At 44.5% G+C, this 19,702-nt stretch overlaps 1 protein-coding gene across 10 annotated transcripts in view; it reads left to right on the top strand.

The window, feature by feature from the left end:
* Window positions 1–17,789, top strand: part of fat1a (FAT atypical cadherin 1a) — a 69,599-nt gene extending 51,810 nt beyond the window's left edge. For 3 of the 10 annotated variants that reach the window (XM_072384822.1, XM_072384825.1, XM_072384821.1), the window contains 17 exons: window positions 1,740–2,126; window positions 3,095–3,309; window positions 4,721–4,858; window positions 5,056–5,199; window positions 7,107–7,304; window positions 7,882–8,475; window positions 8,802–9,024; window positions 9,128–9,259; window positions 9,406–9,563; window positions 10,322–10,790; window positions 11,166–11,319; window positions 11,624–11,734; window positions 11,850–12,493; window positions 13,062–13,199; window positions 14,416–14,475; window positions 14,867–14,902; window positions 15,854–17,789. In XM_072384822.1, coding sequence (XP_072240923.1) covers window positions 1,740–2,126; window positions 3,095–3,309; window positions 4,721–4,858; window positions 5,056–5,199; window positions 7,107–7,304; window positions 7,882–8,475; window positions 8,802–9,024; window positions 9,128–9,259; window positions 9,406–9,563; window positions 10,322–10,790; window positions 11,166–11,319; window positions 11,624–11,734; window positions 11,850–12,493; window positions 13,062–13,199; window positions 14,416–14,475; window positions 14,867–14,902; window positions 15,854–16,527 — 4,475 coding nt within the window. In that variant the 3' untranslated portion in view covers window positions 16,528–17,789. The other 7 variants (XM_072384827.1, XM_072384826.1, XR_011915380.1 and 4 more) reach the window with 6 other exon arrangements.
* The last annotated feature ends 1,913 nt before the right edge of the window (window positions 17,790–19,702 follow it).

Here is a 19,702-nt window from a genome sequence, read left to right as displayed (position 1 = left end):
AGCAGAGATAAATGTTAAATGGTGAAAAGAAAGCTGGCATTAAAGCATCTCTCTGCGGAGGATTGGCTGGCCCAAAATGTGCTCTAAATTTTGAATATCAAAGACAATGCTACTTCTAAACAAGTTGCACACTACAGTTTAACCGAAGGCAATAACTGTTAGTTACAGTGGGCGAAAGCAAAAAGGGATTTGATCTGTATTTATCCCACACATGGGTTATTGCACATATAGGGAGCTGTCTTTTTTTAAGTATCTTTGTGGCAGTTTTTATTTAGTTGCAAGGTTAAAACACTGCCAGCTGGTCCCAAATGAATAGGCAGGGTCCCAAAAAAAATATGCCATGTAGCTTTGACCCAGTTAACACAGGCTGCAGTCAGCTGTCTTTGCAACCAACCATCAAAATATGAAACCACAAAGAAAAAACAGAAAGCATTGCGTTATCCTCCATATTCCCTGCTTATCTCTGAGTGGATTCATTCTTGGCATGGGTCGCTGTGCCGCAGCCTCTGTGATCCCTCTGTGTCTGAAACTCACCCACATAGCCGCTCCCCAGTTCAGCCTTCAGTCACAATCTCCACGAGGCGGCACTTATCAGTGTGGGATGATTACAAACCAGACAGAGACACAGACCCAGACCGGTGCCCTTGATATGTGATACATTTTGAAATTCCTTCTCTGATTCTGCTCTGTCCTCTATGGCATCACCTGGATTGGAGAGGATATCCCCGCAATGTTATTTGTCTCGTTCTGTCTCTAAAAGTGTGGCATTGTGGAGGAATTTAATCATTTCCTACGGTGCCCACTTTGTCGCTGTGTCAGAGTGTCCTGTTTGGACTTGTAATCCTTTAGAAGGATGTCTTAAAAAGCAACATTACTGAGATCTGCGTAATGAGATGTGCTTCTTGTTATCGTCTCTGACACAAGTCTCCAAGTAATGATTACTTTTATTATTTCATCGTCTCTACAATTTTAGATAATGGCACACAATTGTTGTGACAAGCTGCCCGTTGGTTTTCTGCTTACTGAGTCGCAAATGAATTGACAAAATGTTTCCAGCTCTGCTTGATATAAAACACTCCAGCCATGGGAATCAGATGAGCATCATGGACATCATGAGACAATATAGGCCATCATAATTCAATGGAATTCTCTTAACCATCATTAAGCCATCATCTTATGACTGATCAGACCAAATGAAAGTGATGAGAAACCATAAAAGCAGGGTTCGTCTCTCGAGCGTGATAATGGGATCTGGAGAGGATGGGGGGCACTTACCTGATAAATGGGACTATAATAGCATATTGCAAATGGAGACCACCTGCAGTAAAGCATTATGGATATTAATGTGATCAGTCTTTGTCTTGTTTCTGGAAACGTCTTGCTTGTGGGAGGACATGAGTGATGTGGATGGGGTAGATTAGATGTATACACCTCCTGTAGCAGAGGCTCTGTGAAAGATGGATGCTTTGGAACTCCAAATAAGAAGGTGCCGTTTTGAAGCATTCAAAAGTTACTACGCCAACATAAGAGCCATCGGGCTTTATTATACCCTGTACTTAAAAGCAGTTATTCCTGTTGATGTGGCCATCAATTTGACCGTCGGTAATAACGTCCTCAGCAGCTTGCGAAGCAAGATTAGAGAGGTCAGACACTGAAACGAATCGTAAACTGAAAGCAGTCACATCATAAACAAAAGGGGAAAAAAAACACCAGACTAAACCTTTTTTATGTCATTTCAGGTCTTAATGGTGACATCCTTTACTCGTTGGCCGACTCTGCTGAAGGATCGTTCTCGATCGACGAGCACACTGGTGTAATAAGCCTGGCGCGCCCCCTGGACCGCGAAGTGCAGTCGGTTTATGAGCTGAAGGCGCGTGCCAGTGACCAGGGCTCTCCTCGCCTGTCCTCGCTCTGCGCAGTGGTGGTGTCAGTCCTCGACATCAACGACAACCCGCCGGTGTTTGAGCACCGCGAATACACAGCCACCGTGCCCGAGGACGTGGCCGTGGGCACTCAGCTGCTGAGGGTGCTGGCAGCCAGCCGCGACGCCGACGCTAACGGAGAGATCTCCTACTGCATCATCAGCGGGAACGAGCACGGCATGTTCAGCGTGGACCCCCGCACTGGTAATGTTGCTGTGCACCAGTGTTCCTCCTCTGAAGTGTTTGTCTGTGTGTCTTATGCAAAAAACTACCTCACTGAGTTTTATGGTGCAAAGAGGAAACCTGTTAGCTTTAGCTTTAGCTTTAGATGCAGGTTACTTTGTTTCAGATTGGAAATGGCTTCTCATTGTTGATACAACATGAATTTCTGCATTATTTTAAAGCAATTTCATTTTTTGTTTAATTCATTTTTAGTCCTCTTTCATATGACCTCTGCAGGGCTTATGTAAAAGCAAGGTTAATCATTTTTTTCAGATTTTGTTGTGGCTGATCGGTCAGAATTCCAGCAGTAACATTATCTCGCTAAGTTGCCACTGGAACAAGATACCCTGGCATAGTGGATACGTTCAAACGGAAACATGTGCAAGTTCGACCCACGAGAAGCTCTGATTAGTTATCTGGGATTGTGAGGTGAATTTGTTTCAGGCTGAACTGCGATCGGCTGGCTGAATTAGTGCCACACAACGCCACCGGGAAAAAGAAAATGACATTTATTTTCTCGTGCCAGCGGTGACCAAGTGCCAACCTAAGCGCTGAAAAATGAACACAGAAAACTGCTGTTCCTAAAATGGATACTTAGTGCTGGCTCCAGCTGTTCCCCAAAGACTTCATTGTTAAGATAACCAACTTTACGACAGAAATATATGTGCTTCCAGCCTGCTACTCTGGGTTTTTTTTTTTTTCCAGGACTGGTTAAAATTAGCATTAAGACTTTCTAGCTGACAGTGTTTGCAAGCTTCTAGGAGCAACTTATTCTGCAAGATGTACTGGTGATTGTCACATCATCAGGAGGATTGGCTTTAAAAGGGTATCAAAGTGCTGTTTTGTTTTGTTGTTTGGATATTTGGACGGCATAGAACAATGAGGTAAAAGCTCTTGTATCATGGCGGCAGCTCTCCCTAAATCCCTGCCTCTCTACTGTCTGCTCTCAGGTGACATCTTCGTGATCGAGGCGCTGGACTATGAGGTCTCTCATGAATACTACATTACCATAGAGGCGACAGATGGTGGTTCCCCACCGCTCAGTGACATGGCCACTGTGAACATCAACCTGACTGATGTCAATGACAACCGGCCCATCTTCAGCCAGGACGTTTACACGACCGTCATCAGCGAGGACACTGAGCTGGGAAGGACCGTGGTGGCTGTAAGGATGCACACGCTGCCTTTAAGGACATGTTTCTATAGCACACAGCAGATGCTTGTTGTGTGGAAATAACACATCATTACTCTGAAACCACTCGCAGGGTTAGGCATTTTTCATCGCTTAGCTTTCCTCCAGCTCAGCCTGTCAGTTCATCCACCTTCTCAGTCTCAGTCTCAGTACATTTCCCCCCCCCCTCACGGCCCGTCTCCTGGCTGCCCGTTATTTACTGAATACACTATCACATATCTGCACCTGTGGCAAATCACCATCTGGTGGGAAAGCTAAATTAGGACCACTGCTCTTCATGCTCGCTGCACCCTTGTTCCTGAGCAGCGTTTGACACACATGCTCAAACACTATAATTAAAACGCATTTTCTCATTAAGCCTCCCATCCAGGATAAGGCATTTTAACCGCTTGCTTGTGATATTTTCACTTCGGCAGATCTCCGTCTCACTCTTCTTTGGCTTACAAAAAAAAACACAGCGCGTAGTAATTGAATATAGAATATTAATCTGAAAATTACATTTGAAAATGTAATGGTTCATGAGTTTTAAGACCATGCAGGGTTTTTTTTTCATGTTATGCGTGTTAATGTTTGAAGGATGGTGGATAATGCACCTGTGAGGCTACAACTGCCCCGATCGTTTTCATTACTGATTAAACACGATGTTCTTGATGAGTTGTTTTGTTTGATACGATGGAAAAGGGCTGGTTTAGTTTTGGAGGTGAAATTTAACTAACAGTTTAAGTCAAATGAAGCATTCAGGACAGTGTGAAATGAAAGAGAGTAGAACTGAGTGTCTTGAACACTGCAAGAAAATTGCTAGAAAAGCTGTAATCGAATGAATCCATTACTACCATTAACAAATGTCAAGCTATTATATGATCGAGTTGACTAAGAAATAGTTCTGATTGTTGTGTGTTCCGATTCCAAAAAGCTTTGATCTCCCAAGTATCTTCATGCAACAGCAAACAGACAATCAGAGATAAAGTTAAGATGAAGAGAAACACTGTTGTTTGTCTTTCATTTAGAATTTAATACTCAGCTAAACAAATTGGTCATTTTAGATGGTTGGGGGTGGGAGGTATTTTCCAACAGCTGAGCCAATGGATTTTATTGCCGAAATTGCAAAATCCTGGTACGTCTGTGGACAACAAGGTTTTTTTTTCCTCCCACTTCAAGTGCTGTGATCGCACTTTACAAAAGAGAAATGCAAACTCTTCTGTGTGTGTGTGTGTGGGGGGGTGAGAAATAATCCTTTCAAACTTGGCATGGAGTTGTTTGCTTGTTTGGCATCCCACTGATGACGCAGAAGCTTTTAGAGCTGACGCCGTCTGAACATATGCGAGCCTTTTTTCATTAGATGTCGATTGATTAACTCTGATGTTCTCATTTATTTGACTCAAAGGTGATGGCCGAGGATTCCGACGGCTCGTCCTTCAATCACATCCGCTACTCAATCGTGGACGGTAACCAAGGCAGCCCGTTCACCATTGATCCGCTGCGAGGGGAGCTTCGAGTTGCTCGCCAGCTGGACAGAGAAAGGGTAAGAGTAACAGCAGATACAATGCTGACTGTTCACATACGGTGTAATCCACTGTGGAACTAATTGCCGTCTATGCAGAATCCAATCAGACTTATGCCAGACCTAATAGGGAGGCTTGTTTAGTGATCTCTGCTGCATTATTGCTTAAAGAAGCAGCTTTGGTTATGTATGGTAATTCCTGCTTCCTTTTCCCTCAGACATCTGGGTACACTCTGACGGTGGTCGCCTCAGACAACGGGGTGCCCCCTCTTTCCAGCACTGCCATGATCAACATTGACATCTCAGACGTCAACGATAACCCACCTGTTTTCTCCCAGGCTAACTACAGCCTCATCATCCAGGTGAGGGGGGGGGGTTGAGAGGAGACAACTGATTAGAAAGAAAGAGATAGTTTTTAGAGGAGGAAACAGACTGAGAGGCTGCGGGAGGGATTGCAGTGGACACAGAGAGGGATTAACAGAGAGAAATAATGGGAGGCTGTGGGACCAGAATATCAAAAAGCAAGTAGGAGGATGGAGGTAAGAAGAGGGGAAAAAGAGGGCGGGGTGTGGGGGAATTGGAAGACAAGAGCTGCATCTTAAGTATAAGAATGCAGATCAGGGATGGAAGGAAAAGATTGAAGAGGAGCTGTGGAGACTGGAATGTGCAAGATGCTAAGCTGAGAAAAGGATGAGAAGAATAAAAGGGAAGATTCAACTTTACTTTAGTTTTAGAGATCAAAAACGGTTTAGAATAAGAACCGATTCCCAAGGCTGAAGCAAAAATTATACCTTTGCAATTTTCCACTATGTTTAGAAAACAAAACAAAGAATTGAATATATGAGACTGAGTGAGGAGACGGTACCAGAAACAAAAAAATCAATGAACAGAGCCACCGTTCATTGTTTTATAGACGTGCTTTTTGAAGTCTTGTGCCAGCGGTTGATCTGACTTTGAAAGCTTCCATGCTCCTATTGTAGCAGCTTTTCAGTCACAATTTGTCAAAATGGAAGCATAGCTCATTAAATTAACAGCGTACCATTAATTAAGACATGAAAGTAGAGTCATTTTCCTTGGCTTTATAACCAGACTTCTTTTTGCAGCCGGAAGAGCCGTCGCTGCTGACCTTTAGACAGAATGCAGGGTTCAGGCACTTCAGGTTCAGGTCGTTTATTAAAGTAAAAAACCTCCTTTTTTACACAATCTATGGATTGTTTGGTCTTTAGACAAAAGTCTGTCCAAAGTATCCACAAAAACTCTCTAAATCATACAGCACCAGGAAAATAAACGCTTGAAAATGAAAGTAATATAGAGTCAGAAAGACAAACACCAGTGCAGTATTTGTATAAACCATCAAGTAATATTCTGCTTTGTCCAACAGTCCCGTTGTTTCAAATCATTTTAAGTGATGCGCAGCCATGAAGCTGCTTTGAGCAAAGTGCGAATGTAACATGCTGATTCAAGCTGTCAGTCAACAGATACAACAGGCGACAATTCCGTCTCGACTTTAACGTTTAACTGGACCACTGCCCTCATCTCAGCATACCTGCAGGGGAGAGAAATGTTAGAAAACATTCAAAACTTTCATTAGATTTGCACATTATGACTAAAATAAAAAGACAAAGATAGCATCGTTCTCTTTTTGTAACTCATTTAGTTACTTTTCTATGAATAATAAGCAGCCGTACAGTCATTATTTCCCTCCCTAATTTGCATGCACGGAATGTTCTGGTCTTGTTGACCGACTCGTGCGGTATGAGTGGAAGCTGGATGCTGTCGTTTGTTTAATGTTGACTATTTCAGCTAAGCTGATGGGCTTGTTAGCTTTATATAGTTTGAAACTGAGATTGATGGAGGTATTTGATCATCGACCAAACTATTCCAAAGAATTTTAAACTTGATTATGATGCTGGATGGAAAGTTAAAGGATCACCAAAGTTATTTTGATGACTGAAATTTATGATAATCAATCCTATATGAGTCAAACATCAGTGAATGGCAAGTTTTGTTCCACTCCATATAATATATTTAATAGACATGATATGAATATTACATATTTTAGGGTATTTTTTATACCAGCTTTATCCAGCTCACACATAAAGGTGCTCATAAAAGAGCTTTTCTTTTTTCCACGTCTGAAGCTCTTTTGAGTTTGTCATTGTTGAGAGTTGAGCACTCTGCTTTCAGTTCATACTTTAACCGCTGGTAAACATTTGTACAACATGAAATTAGATAATTTCACGACAAGCACCCCTCTTATATCCCGCAGGAGAACCAGCCAAAAGGCACAAGTGTTCTTCAGCTCGCTGTAAGTGATCGAGACGCCTCTCACAACGGCCCGCCTTTCACCTTTACCATCGTGGATGGAAACGAAGGCGCTGTTTTCCACATCAATCAGCAGGGAGCTCTTGTGACCACGGGGGAGCTGAATAGGAAAAGCAAAGAACACTATCTACTTCAAGCTCAGGTGAGTCACAGAACCGAGGAGAGACAAGAGCCGAGAGACTGCATTGATTTAACTGTCGAGCTACAGCCGTCTGCTCTGTCTGCCTTCACTTTTTCTCTCTCCATACCTTCTCTCTCCTCTCACTTTCCCCAGCCAATGTTCCTCTCAGCATCTATATCCTTTAAAGCTTAAATATGGTTTGTTGCAAGCAACTTCATGTAAGAAGTCGAATTGAAGTAGGCATTCGGCAAAGCAGCTGCTTCAGAGCGCGTCTCCGAGGAGAAGCGTCGGTAACAGACATTTGCTTTGATTTGGCTCATTCACGTGTCACCTCAGAAGAAGGAACAGAGGAAAATGTGTAGGCAGATGGGACATGAAATGTTAAGTGTGATGTGGTTTTGCACATGAGATGCCTAGAGAAAAAAAAAAATACCCAGAAAAAAGTGATAGTTGGAGGGGTTTGATGTCTTACATGTTTTGTTGGCTTTATTCTGGTGCATCTGCAAAGCGCGGCTGCCGTTGACTGAGGCGCGTGATTGCCCTCTGCTGTCGGAAAAACAGATCCAACTCGTGTGTCCTTCTCTCCGCTCACATTCAGGTGTCGGACAGTGGCAAACCTCAGCTCTTCTCTGCCGCCTTCATCAGTGTGCGCATAATCGAAGAGAGCGTTTACGCGCCAGCAGTCCTCCCGCTGGACATTTTCGTCACTATTGCTGGCGATGAATACCCTGGAGGTGTCCTGGGCAAGATCCACGCCACCGACCAAGACATCTACGACACTCTCACCTACAGCCTGGCCCCTTCAGCCTCGTCCTCAGACGAGAGCGGCGCTTTGTTTTCGGTTTCGGCCTCTGACGGTAAAGTCATCGCCCAGCAGCCGCTCGATGTGGGCCACTACCCTCTCAACGTGACGGTGACTGACGGACGCTTCACAACCCCTGCCGATGTCACGGTGCACGTCCGCCAGGTAGCTCCTCAGGCCCTCGACAACTCCGTTGCAGTGCGCTTTGCAAACATCGCCCCGGAAGAGTTTATCGGGGACTACTGGCGCAACTTTCAGCGCGCGCTGAGAAATATCGCGGGGGTGAGGAGGAGTGAGGTTCAGCTGGTGAGCCTGCAGCCTTCAGAGCAAGGAGATCTGGATGTCCTGCTGACGCTGGAGAGATCCGGCAGCCCCTACCAATCTCAGGAGGTAAGACCAGTCAGTGACCAGTCAGTGACTTTGTGTCCGGTGTATTTGAGCCTGAAGTAGTTATTTTGTCGTGATTTATTAATACGTCATACTTTTATTGAATGCTCTTCAATTGTGACTCAGCAAAATGTCAGAAAGTCATATTTTCTATCTATTAATTGTGAAATTAATTATTTAATATGTAAGCATTTTATTGAAAAAAAAAAACAGTTCATTCTTAATATTGCTTGTTTTTTATTTATTTTCTGTCAGCTGATGATAAATGGAGCTCTCATTCAAACACTTGTTCACTTTATTGAGCGATTTGCTGTTCTATTCCCCCTCAGGTCGTTTTCCGCAAGCTGAACTCCTCTGCGGCTGTGATCGAGGAGATGACGGGGGTCCGCATTGTGCGGGTGGTGCAGAAGCTTTGTGCTGGTCTGGACTGCCCGTTGCACTTCTGTGATGAGGTCATATACCTAGATAAAACTGCTATGTCCACCTACAGCACGTCCCGTCTGAGTTTTGTCACCCCACGACACCAGCGGACTGCAACCTGCCAGTGTGACGGTACGCCAACGCACCTCATATACACACAGAGAGGAAACCTACACATTTCCTCGTGGACGGGAGTTCCTTTTCTCAGTTGAGGTATTTTTTTTTTGGTATTTAGGTGGCAGATGTCCTGTGCTGAACAACCTGTGTGAGAACAACCCCTGTCCAGAGGGCATGGAGTGTGTAGCCGATTCCAGAGATACCGTGTACAGCTGCGTGTGTCCTGAGAGCAAAAAGGGCAAATGCTCTGGTAAGAATCCTTATCTGTTACCTTAGAGAGTTTTCCCTCCTCTCCCCATTTCTCTTTAACTTCCTCTACTCGTAGAGGATGATGAAAGCAATGTAAAGTCCACGTACGATGCTGTTTTATAATACATGTCTGTCATTCCTTGTCAGACGGCCATTCGCTTACATTCAGTGGAAGTGGTTATGTAAAGTACCATCTGATGGAGAATGAGAACAAGGAGCTGATGAAGCTATCACTGAGGCTGAGGACCTTGTCCAGCCATGCCACTGTCATGTATGCCAAAGGGACAGACTACAGCATCCTTGAGGTTTGTGTCAACACACTTGTCCCGCTCTGTTACCAGCTAACAAGGTTCATTCTCTCCACTTTTGTTTCAAATTTAACTGATAATCTTGGACATCGGAGGTGCTGTTCTGGTGAAGTTCTTCACTGCTTATTGGCCTACATTTCACTGTGAGAAGGGATTAATAAACTGACCGTCTGTACTTTGAAAGCAGCCAGCCATGTATGTGCATCAGCTATGCTGAAGGGTTCAAAAAGCCATTTTAAAACTCCTTTCACATGAGGGACTATGGGAATGTGTTGGTGAGTTGAAAAACACACACAAGCTATTTTAGTGCTGGGAGGGAAACAGACAACAGTTTTCCACACATTCCTTTTAGAGTCTGTCTGGTATCGCAGTCTGCATGGACCCTGCCTCGATAACAGACGGTTTTTAATTATCAGACTTCCATGTAAGGACCTTAATATCTGCAGTTTGTGTATTGTAGAGACTTGAACAGAGGTGAACGTATATTGATGTATAAAGCTGTACATTTCCTGTGTGCCCTGATATGGAACAATATTATTGAGCGTGCTCCTTCATGGTGTACCAATGAGTGAATGCACCCTGTTTCAGAGGCTGATTTACGACTGATTGGATTGGTTTTGAGTTTGAATCATGTGAAGTGTTTATCTGAATAGGGAACAAAGAAAGGAACAGATGAGATGATTGAGCTAGTGTGAATTATGCAGAATATTTGGCATTTGTTTGCTGTAATTCCATATTTTCTTTCTCTAAAATAGATAGTAAACGGCCGTTTGCAGTACAAGTTTGACTGCGGCAGCGGCCCTGGCCTGGTGTCGGTCCACAGCGCTCAGGTTAACGACGGCGAGTGGCACTCTGTCTCCCTGGAGGTGGATGGTAACTACGCCAAACTGGTCCTGGACCGGGTGCACGCTGCCTCTGGCACAGCTCCGGGGACTCTACGCACCCTCAACCTCGACAACAGCATTTACTTCGGCGGCCACGTACGCCAGCACGGCTCCCCTCGCCTCGGACGCAGCCTGCCCATCACCAATGGGCTCCGTGGCTGCATGGAGGCCATCACACTGAATGGCCAGGAGCTGCCTCTCAACACCAGAGCTCTCCGGGCATACGCTGTGCTGGAGGACATCGTGGACGTGGCACCAGGCTGTGCGCTCGCACCTGTTGAGAGTTGCTCCAGCAACCCCTGCACCAACGGAGGGAGCTGCACCCCACTGCCTAATGGAGGTATACTTTCAAACAGCAGTAGCTTAACTTTTCAACTGGAGGCATAAATCAAGGCCAGCTACTGCAGGCGGGCATATAGTTCTTCTTCTTAAATACATTTTTATCATTTCCTCTGTTGCTGTGTATGTCATTTTGCAATTAGAGCTGTGATTTTAGTTTACTTCAGCATCTGTTTAGCAATAAATACCTGCATGCACCTCAGGGGTGTTTTTCCTGACGGTCATTCAAAGGCTTTTCTGTGAAACATCTGCAGGATGTATAGACTTTCCTGTCAAATTAAAAAGGCAAAAAAGTCAGTGAACTATTGGAATTCTGATTGCAAAATTGCAACAGGTGATCCTCATTAGCCTTTTTCTTTCTGTGGGACTTCTACAGGATACTTCTGCAAGTGTCCTGCCTCCTTTATGGGCACACACTGTGAGGTTGCCATAAGTCCTTGTGCCTCCAATCCGTGCCTGTATGGTGGCTCCTGCGTTCCTCGTGCAGATGACTTCTACTGCCAGTGCAGAGGGCAGTACTCAGGGCAGAGGTATCACTTTGTTTTATCTGATCTTCACAGTATAAACAGGGCCTAGGGAGGTAAATACAAGAGGTTTTGAAGCAGTTTGATGTCATTTCTGTCTGTGAGATGTGCTGACTAGTAATCTGTCACTTGGTGTAAAATATTACCCGGAAATATTACCAGAGTCATTTATGTGGCAGAAATTTAATTAGTTTTCATATCGCCACCGACAACACATCTTAGCACATTTAACACAACATAACAGCACATTTAAGAAACCGAGTCTCAGTGTATTATGTGGCTTGCTTTAATAATCTTGTTCTGACTCCAGGTGCCAGTTAGGGCCGTACTGCAGAGACAACCCCTGTAAAAACAGTGGAAAGTGTATTGACAGCCTGGATGGGCCAGTGTGTGAGTGTGAAGCAGGCTTCCAAGGAGACCGGTACGTCTGCTGTGACTTTGAATTTATTTCACTTTTTCAACTAGACAAGTCGCATCCTTTGCTCGAAGCCCTTTGTCCTCCAGCACATTTCACTGAATTCCAATCTGTTGTTCAGGTGCCTGAGCGACGTTGATGAGTGCATCAAGAACCCCTGCGCCAACGGAGGCCAGTGCCAGAACACATACGGCTCCTTCAAGTGCAACTGCTCGGTGGGTTTCAGCGGACAGGAGTGTGAATTTCACGCTGAAGTCCAAAACGAATTCGTCTCCACGCCCTGGAACATCGGCTTGGAAGAGGTGATTGGCATCGTGGTCTTTGTATCGAGCATCTTCATCCTAGTTCTCCTCTTCATCATTATCCGCAAGAAGGCCTGTCGCAGAAAGTCGAAGAGCGACGACGACGACAAGCATCCCGGAGGCTCAAGCATGCATCACTCCTTCCTCCAGAGGCCTTATTTTGACTCCAAACTCAACAAAAACATCTACTCAGACATCCCTCCTCAGGTGCCCGTACGCCCCATCTCCTACACGCCGAGCATTCCGAGCGACTCGCGGAACAACTTGGACAGAAATTCATTTGAGGGCTCAGCCATCCCAGAGCATCCCGAGTTCTCCACCTTTAACCCAGATTCTGTGCATGGACATCGCAAGACAGTGGCCGTGTGCAGCGTGGCGCCTAATCTCCCTCCTCCGCCTCCCTCCAACTCGGTCTCTGACAGCGACTCCATCCAAAAGCCAAACTGGGACTATGATTATGACAGTAAGTGTTCCTTCCAGGTGGCAACCGTGTTACCCGTCTGATCCCAAGCACTCAGTTTAGTTCAAATGACGGATTAGGTTTGCCGAGTATTCTTTTCTCTACATTTGCCCCGGTGTGCACTGCTCCAGTGTCATTGAGTTCAGATTAAGGACGTAGGATTAGATACATTTTAGTATTCCAAGTGAGTCTCCCTGTCCATGCTTCTGAATCTGGTCTGTTTCCGTGATAATTGGATATTTTGGTCCCTTAAAAGGAATCGTTGAGTTGCTAATTATTCAAAATGAAAGTTATTTCCAAACTAAATTAATAGGTTAAACTTGTCATGGCTTTTTCTTCATGAAAAATAGCAAAGCACGATTAATTATTATTCTTCTGGTAACTTTGCATGTATTTGGCTTATATTCTAATAGTATAAGGCTCGATATACCTTTCTGGCCAGTTAAATGTATAAAAATGCAACGCCTAAAAAGAACTGACAGGAGAACGTTTGTGGATTTCAAATCTGGCTGATTTCCACTGAGCAAAATCAAAACTATACACTAGAGTCGTGTCACGCTTTGTCTTCCAGCTAAAGTGGTGGACTTGGACCCCTGCCTGACCAAGAAGCCTGTGGAGGACAGCGCCTGTCCGCCCTACAACACCAGAGGCAGCATGTCGGAGGTCCACTCCCTCAGCTCCTTCCAGTCAGAATCCTGCGATGACAATGGTACGCCGCCATGTTCCATCTTGTCCTTTAACCGTAGGAGGAGAAACCAACTTGACAGCATAAATTGCAAAATGTTTCGTAACATTCGATAGTGATTATTTCTTTTCTGTGGTGTGGTCGGCCGGCAGGATTTTGCAACAGTTGCCTTTCTCTTTTGGTGCCGTGGTTGATTTAAATGCTAACACTTTCACTTTGCACGTTCAGAATGGATGGCCCGGTCGTGGCTGTGGGGTCATGTGTCTTCTCTCTTTCTTTCTTTGCTGCGGGGCTTCAGCTCCCATATGGATCAAATCAGTCCACCGATCCAGAACAAGGTTTTAAATGGGGTGTCCGGCCTGTAAGTCCTCAATCACTGTTGGTACAGACGGAAGCAATCACAACAGCAGGCGCCGTGTAATTCTCCAGGGATTGTTCAGTCAAAAGGAAACAAAAAAACTATTCAGGCCCACTTTTAGATCTGTTCATTCACTCCCAAGCAAAAAAAAGGAGTTTTATTAAAAACAAGGATTTGATTTGACTTTCTCATCAAACCAATCATCAGATCATTTACTTTCCTTTTTTAATGACATGCATGCTGGTTTTTTTTGTTTGTTTTTTCTTTTTAATATAGCTACAAACGGATGTTTCAAGCAAACACCGAGGAACATTTCAGAAGGGTATCGACACTTCTTTTAAGTTCTCCCACTTCTTCATCACATCACACCTAAATTCACCAGCCATATCAAACCCTTCTCCTACACCTTCAAAAGTATGAACAATGTGAATCACACATGGAATATAGACTTCAAACGGGCAGCGTTTGTTTTTGAACACACACGGGTGTTTTTTTTTCCTCTGTGTCTGGACGGAAATGTGTTCACATCTCTGGGGAATTTCACTGATTCTTCCATCTGTACTGTCAGTGGCACCCTCCAGCTTCTCAGTATGTTGTTGAACCCCCCCCCCTCCTCACAAAGCACACCATGTTCCCCTCTGACATTGTCTTATCCACTGCCATAAAACTCCCTCCGACGCTCAGTGTTGATGTAAAAAAAGTGTGCCTAGCAACAAGGACAGTGAGGTTTGTGGGAAGTGTCGCCTGTGTTGTCGTCACTCCCACCACATTCCATGTGTTGTTGTTGTTGTTGTTTTTATCTCTGTCTTTATAAACGATAAAGACGCTTGTACTAATGCTAGATTTCTCTCACCCACTCTCCCATCCTCTACCTTTCACAAGCCTCCATAGTGACAGTAATCCACCTTGTTAACCCTGGTATTGACACGGTGGAAGGAGAAGGTACTCTTCCCAGCAAGCATCTGCTGGTAGTCTTGTCCTTGGTGTTGGGATGTGAAGTGTAGGTTGTAATGCTGCCATTCTCTTACTCTGACAAAGCCCATTCAATTCTTAGTTGCTCATTTTTTACGCTGAACTGATATGGAAATAGACCATGAAACGGGCAGCCTCTAAGTGTTGCCTTTATGTCTGAGCAGAGATTATTTCCCCCCTGCTTTTGTCTGTTTAAGAAAATGGCAAAGCCGTTGTGCATTAATGTACGTGTCACTCATTATGTGCCCTTCAGTGTTTCATTGTCCTCATTTCATTCATGTTCTCAGCAGACTGTTTATTCCGCTTAGATTTTAATGTGACTTTCTCTTTCTCTTTCTCCTCCTTATTGCCTCGTATTAAGAGTCATTTTTGGCTCATGATCTCAAGAACCCAAGAGGTGACTTTTTTCATCTTTGTTTGCCTGACGTTCACTGGTGTGTCCCCCCCCCCCCCCCCCCCCCCCCCCCCCCCCCCCCTCTCCCCAATCCCATCCTCTAACTTTTAACCACTAATCCTAAAAGCCTAACGAATGAGTGTTAATCCTCCACTGTAAGGTGACGCCGGTGTGATACTCTGCGTGTTTTTACACAGCAGTGGCTTCATAAAGTGCTGTGTCTGTCTGTGTAAGATTATTCATCTTCCCCCAAAGCACTCTCTTGCATGGTTTTGGTGCTGACATTATGTTGGATGATTAAATGTGTGGCATAGTAACTAACTGGAAATATTCACCTTTGTGTTTTTGTGTACCTGTGTTCACAGAATCTATGTTTAAAACTCGTAGACCTTAGAATGCCTCAGCAAAAAAAAAATCCCATGGGATTTTAAGACCTGATTGGATTGGCGAAGTTCTTTCAAGTCGCAGCGAAATCGCATTTCGAGGTTCTTTTGCTCCGACTGCCTCAAACAGGGAGCTGTAATGAAGTGCAAACCTGTGTTCTAGTTGTCCCTAGTTTCCATTTTAAATTAAACTTCTTTTTTTCCCATATTATATCTCTAATATCTGCAGAAGTCTTTCTAAAAGCAACTATTGTTACAGCAAAGTGAAATTAAGGATGTATACCTGAGCTCAAAATACATAATCAAAAATATTTGGAAGTAGGTAACAAGACTTCTGTTTTATTTGACTGTTTTTGTGTTGTAAAAGTTGCAAAACAACAGTGTGAAACCTTTTTTGTGTTGGTGTGACTTTGACCCTTGTTGCTCTTGCATGGTGTGGGTTTTTTGTTTATTTTTTTTTACATTAACATTGTGGCATTTGTTGTCTGCTATTAACTGGATGCGATGCGTTGCTTTTTACTGCGGGGCACTAACACGTACGTTTATGCTTTGGTCTTTTATTATCAAACAGGATATCACTGGGACACATCTGATTGGATGCCAAGTGTTCAGCTTCCTGAAATCCAGGAGTTTCCACATTATGAGGTTGTGGAGTCACCCGCCCCTCCGTACAATGACCCGAGTGCCATCGACACTGATTATTATCCTGGTGGGTTAGACATCGAGAGTGATTTCCCTCCGCCGCCAGAGGACTTCCCCGCAAACGATGACCTGCCGCCGCCACCTCTGCCCGAGTACAGCGACCGATGCGACACACTCCGGCCCCTCTGCAGAGACTTGGACCCTCCTGGTTCAGGTAGCGCCGGCGCAGTCCGCCAGCGCCCCGCCCTGCCCCAGCTCTACAGCCTTAACCAGTATCTGCCGCATCACTCCTACCCAAACGAAGGAGGCGACACTGAAGGCCAGGGTGCTACCTCCACCTCTGCTACCATCACCCCGGCTTCCACCATGGACACTCGTGGTTACAGAGGAGGCTACACTTTAGGTTGCAGTCGGGACTTTGACTCCTCAGCTCTGGACAACATGTCCATGTCTCTGTACACATCCACAGCCTCGTGCTCGGACATGTCGGCATGCTGCGAGGAGTCTGAGGTGATGATAAGCGACTACGAGAGCGGCGATGAGGGCCACTTTGAGCGGCTGGCCATCCCGGCGCTGGACTCCCAACAGCACACTGAAGTCTGACACTGGATCCAAACAAAAGTGCCTGAACCCACAGCTCCACTTTATGCCCTTGACACACCGCCAACACTAAACCCGCACAGAAAGAGCACGACACATACGGTACATGCACAGGGGCTGAGACTGGCTGTGAAGGCCAGGGAAAATAATACGAGGTGGAGGAGTGATCCCGGAGCCTCTTCACACCCGCTTGGTTCAACTCCTACACCTCTGAGTCGCCGGTACCATTGCTTTAAAGGGGACGTATTATGCTTTTCTTTCTTTTTTCCCAACATAAATCTAATATGCCTCTGGCAGATGTTCTGATCAAATTAGATGGTAGTTTTAAAGAATGAAGTAAACATATGCAAAGGAGCCAAAAGCTCAGGCTTCAGACTTCTTTCACCATTTTTCTACTTAAGTGCCGAGCTCATGTCAGCTTTGACAAGCTTCCTTATATGGTCGTGTGCTCCAAGCTGCCCACAAAGTCAAACTAGTCTTCTTAGCAAATCTACGCACATGCTTCTGTAAAGCTTTCTTCTCATGAGGCGTCTGTATGCACTGCAGCATTATGCAACAAGTAACGACTAATATTTACCAGACTGAGAAGTTTTTGCCGTCATCTTTGTTGCAGCAGATTTCTACGTTCTTACGTTATTCTTACGTTCGTGTTGCTGCTGCCATTGTGGCCAGTTTGCCGTCAGACCCTCACCGCACCTGCAGGAGGACGAGGCAGTGCTCAGTGCTTCCTTAAAGCCGGTGAGAAGACAGTGGGGGGGGCTGTTAGGGATGTGGGTGAAAACAGAGCTTAAGCAGTTTGTTTCAGGCAGGATGAAGTGAGCGGTCGCATAAACGGCGAGTAGAGCTGTGAATTCCAGCAGAATAACAAGCATAATATGTCCCCTTTAAGTAACATTCATCTCACAGAGGAAGTGGATTATCTGAAGGATCAACATTTCAGTGTACAACAACAACAACAATGTGTATTATGAAAAAGAAAAAAAAAAGAAAGAAAGAAATCAGTGATGACAAGATCTTTGTTTCTAAACAAAACCAAGAAAAATGTTTTTATACAAGTCTTCATTTTCAGTGTAAATTTAAATGTACAGTTTGATTTAAAGTTTACTAGGTTTTGTAGATATTCTATGCTTTTATTTTCAATAAAATTAAAAAAAGAGATAAATGGCGTGACATCAGCCTTACTGTGCTCACATTCACTAAAAAACAAAAAAAAAGCAGCATTGGAAAAAAAGAAGAGCGCGGCTGTCCCGAAACACGGTGTGTACTCGTAAAAGTTTATTGTCTCTTGCTCATTTCAAAAAGGGTCTTCAATGAACGACTGCATATTCTCGTGTTTTTTATTTGTTTGTACATTTTGACTTTGGAACCTCTTTATTTTTCCACCAAGATAATGGGACCCAATATATTTATAGTGCAGAGTTATCCATGGACACGTGACTTTTTCAGGTGTCTGTGTGTGTCTGAGCAATGCTATGGTCTTGTTAAGGTTTTTATTGAATACTGCCCCAAGCTCACGCTTTCCTACTGGCAATAAATTATTCCTAAAAAACAACAACAACAAAAAAAAGTCTCGTCTGTCTGCATTTTTTTTCCTGCTGTGTTTCTCTTTTGGGCCATTGCTAAAAAGTTGTGTCATTGATAATTGTGCTGGACATTCCTCTCCAGCCTACAGATTCTTAGAAAAAAAAACATTTGCGTATTATCTTTAAAACTCGCTTTGAGTGGTCAGTTAGACTAGAAAAGCGCTATACAAGTACAAGTCCATTTACCATTTACCATATTTGCAAGCTTAGAATCAAGCCTAACTGATGTGAGAAATGATCTGTATGGGAGTGAGAAAGTACAGCAGCTCAACATTTCGTCTAATGACTGCCGTGTGTCAGCAGGGGGGGGGGGCCTGCTGTCCCCGCTGCTGAATGTGCCGATAAACCCAGGATGACTCACGCGGATCCTGACTCCTCCGGGCCCGGTCCAGCGCGACAGTCACTTTGTGTTGTTCCACGGGCTCTCTGCGCTGTGCTGATCCGGTCAGGGCTCCGCAGCTGTCCCTCCTGGGGGAGGAAGAATGAATGACCTTTTGACCAGTGAGTCAGGACAGCAGAATCACTCCACACTGGCTCTAAGAGGCTGACTACTGTCCAGACTTGTATGTCATTTCCCTACTTTACAGTCACAAGAGCTGCTGAAGCTCAAGCACCGGTGCCAGTAACTAGATCCTAAAATAAAGAGGAAAGTATAAGACCTGCAGAAACACTTTTAACTTAAAAAATGTATAGAAATCATCCCTAAAAGGTGTTTGATGCCAGCAGCCCTCAGATAGAAATGCTTTTTGCTTTTAATACATTCATTTATTTGGAATAATTGAGTAGCTTGAGTCGAGCCTCCCACGGAAGGAAGACGCATTTTTAAAACCCAGTACCCCTTAAACAGTGTTCAGTGATGCCTTTTTAATGATCTACACTATGTCAAGTGATCATCTTTTGGAACTTGAGCCTTCGTATCAAGTTGCGTCCTTATTTCTCATCTGGCTGTGTATTTTTGTCCATTTCTTTAAGGAAAACCCTTGGTTTTTTTTTCTAGAAACATCACAGATTCACATTTATGCAGATGAACTGGAATTACCCAAGTATGTAGGATGTAGTACCGAAATCCAAGCGAATCCCACTCCGAGAGGAGTCTGCTGTGTGGCCCCATTAGTTTTCAGTGTGGGAATAGACTACCCTCTCTTCGCTCGGGTTGCAGAATATAAAACATCTTCAGAGGCAGCACTCAGGTTTCACATGCTGAGTGAAACAGCTCCTTCGTTTGTGAGCTATAACAGAGAGAGAGGTTCCTCCCAAACTCTGTCAGTGGTCAGTAATTGAACCAGTTCGCAGCCATTCGTGTGCTCCTTAATCTCATGCTTGATGGATCCAATTAACTCTGGAAATGGCACCAGGTGTTGTTCTTTCATTGAATAAATTACGACGACTAATGCATTATTCATATTGTGGAGTCAGGGAAGCGGCTCTGCAGGAAAGGAGGCGTTCGGCTTCAGGGGTTGTGGTTATTAGCTTTCGCTTGGGAGACTGGGAGGTTGTAGGGCTCCCCGACAGCCACTAGATGGCAGCATATGCCAGCCTTAGAGGCTACAGATGTTGAGAAGGCCACAAACAGAGGAACAAGTTAAAGAGTTCAG

The sequence above is a fragment of the Leuresthes tenuis genome, unplaced genomic scaffold (assembly GCF_036924035.1).
Source record: "Leuresthes tenuis unplaced genomic scaffold, fLeuTen1.0.hap1 SCAF_4, whole genome shotgun sequence".
Taxonomy (NCBI): Eukaryota; Metazoa; Chordata; class Actinopteri; order Atheriniformes; family Atherinopsidae; genus Leuresthes; species Leuresthes tenuis.
The sequence above is the reverse complement of the archived record's forward strand: the minus strand, read 5'-3'. Positions and strand labels throughout refer to the sequence as shown.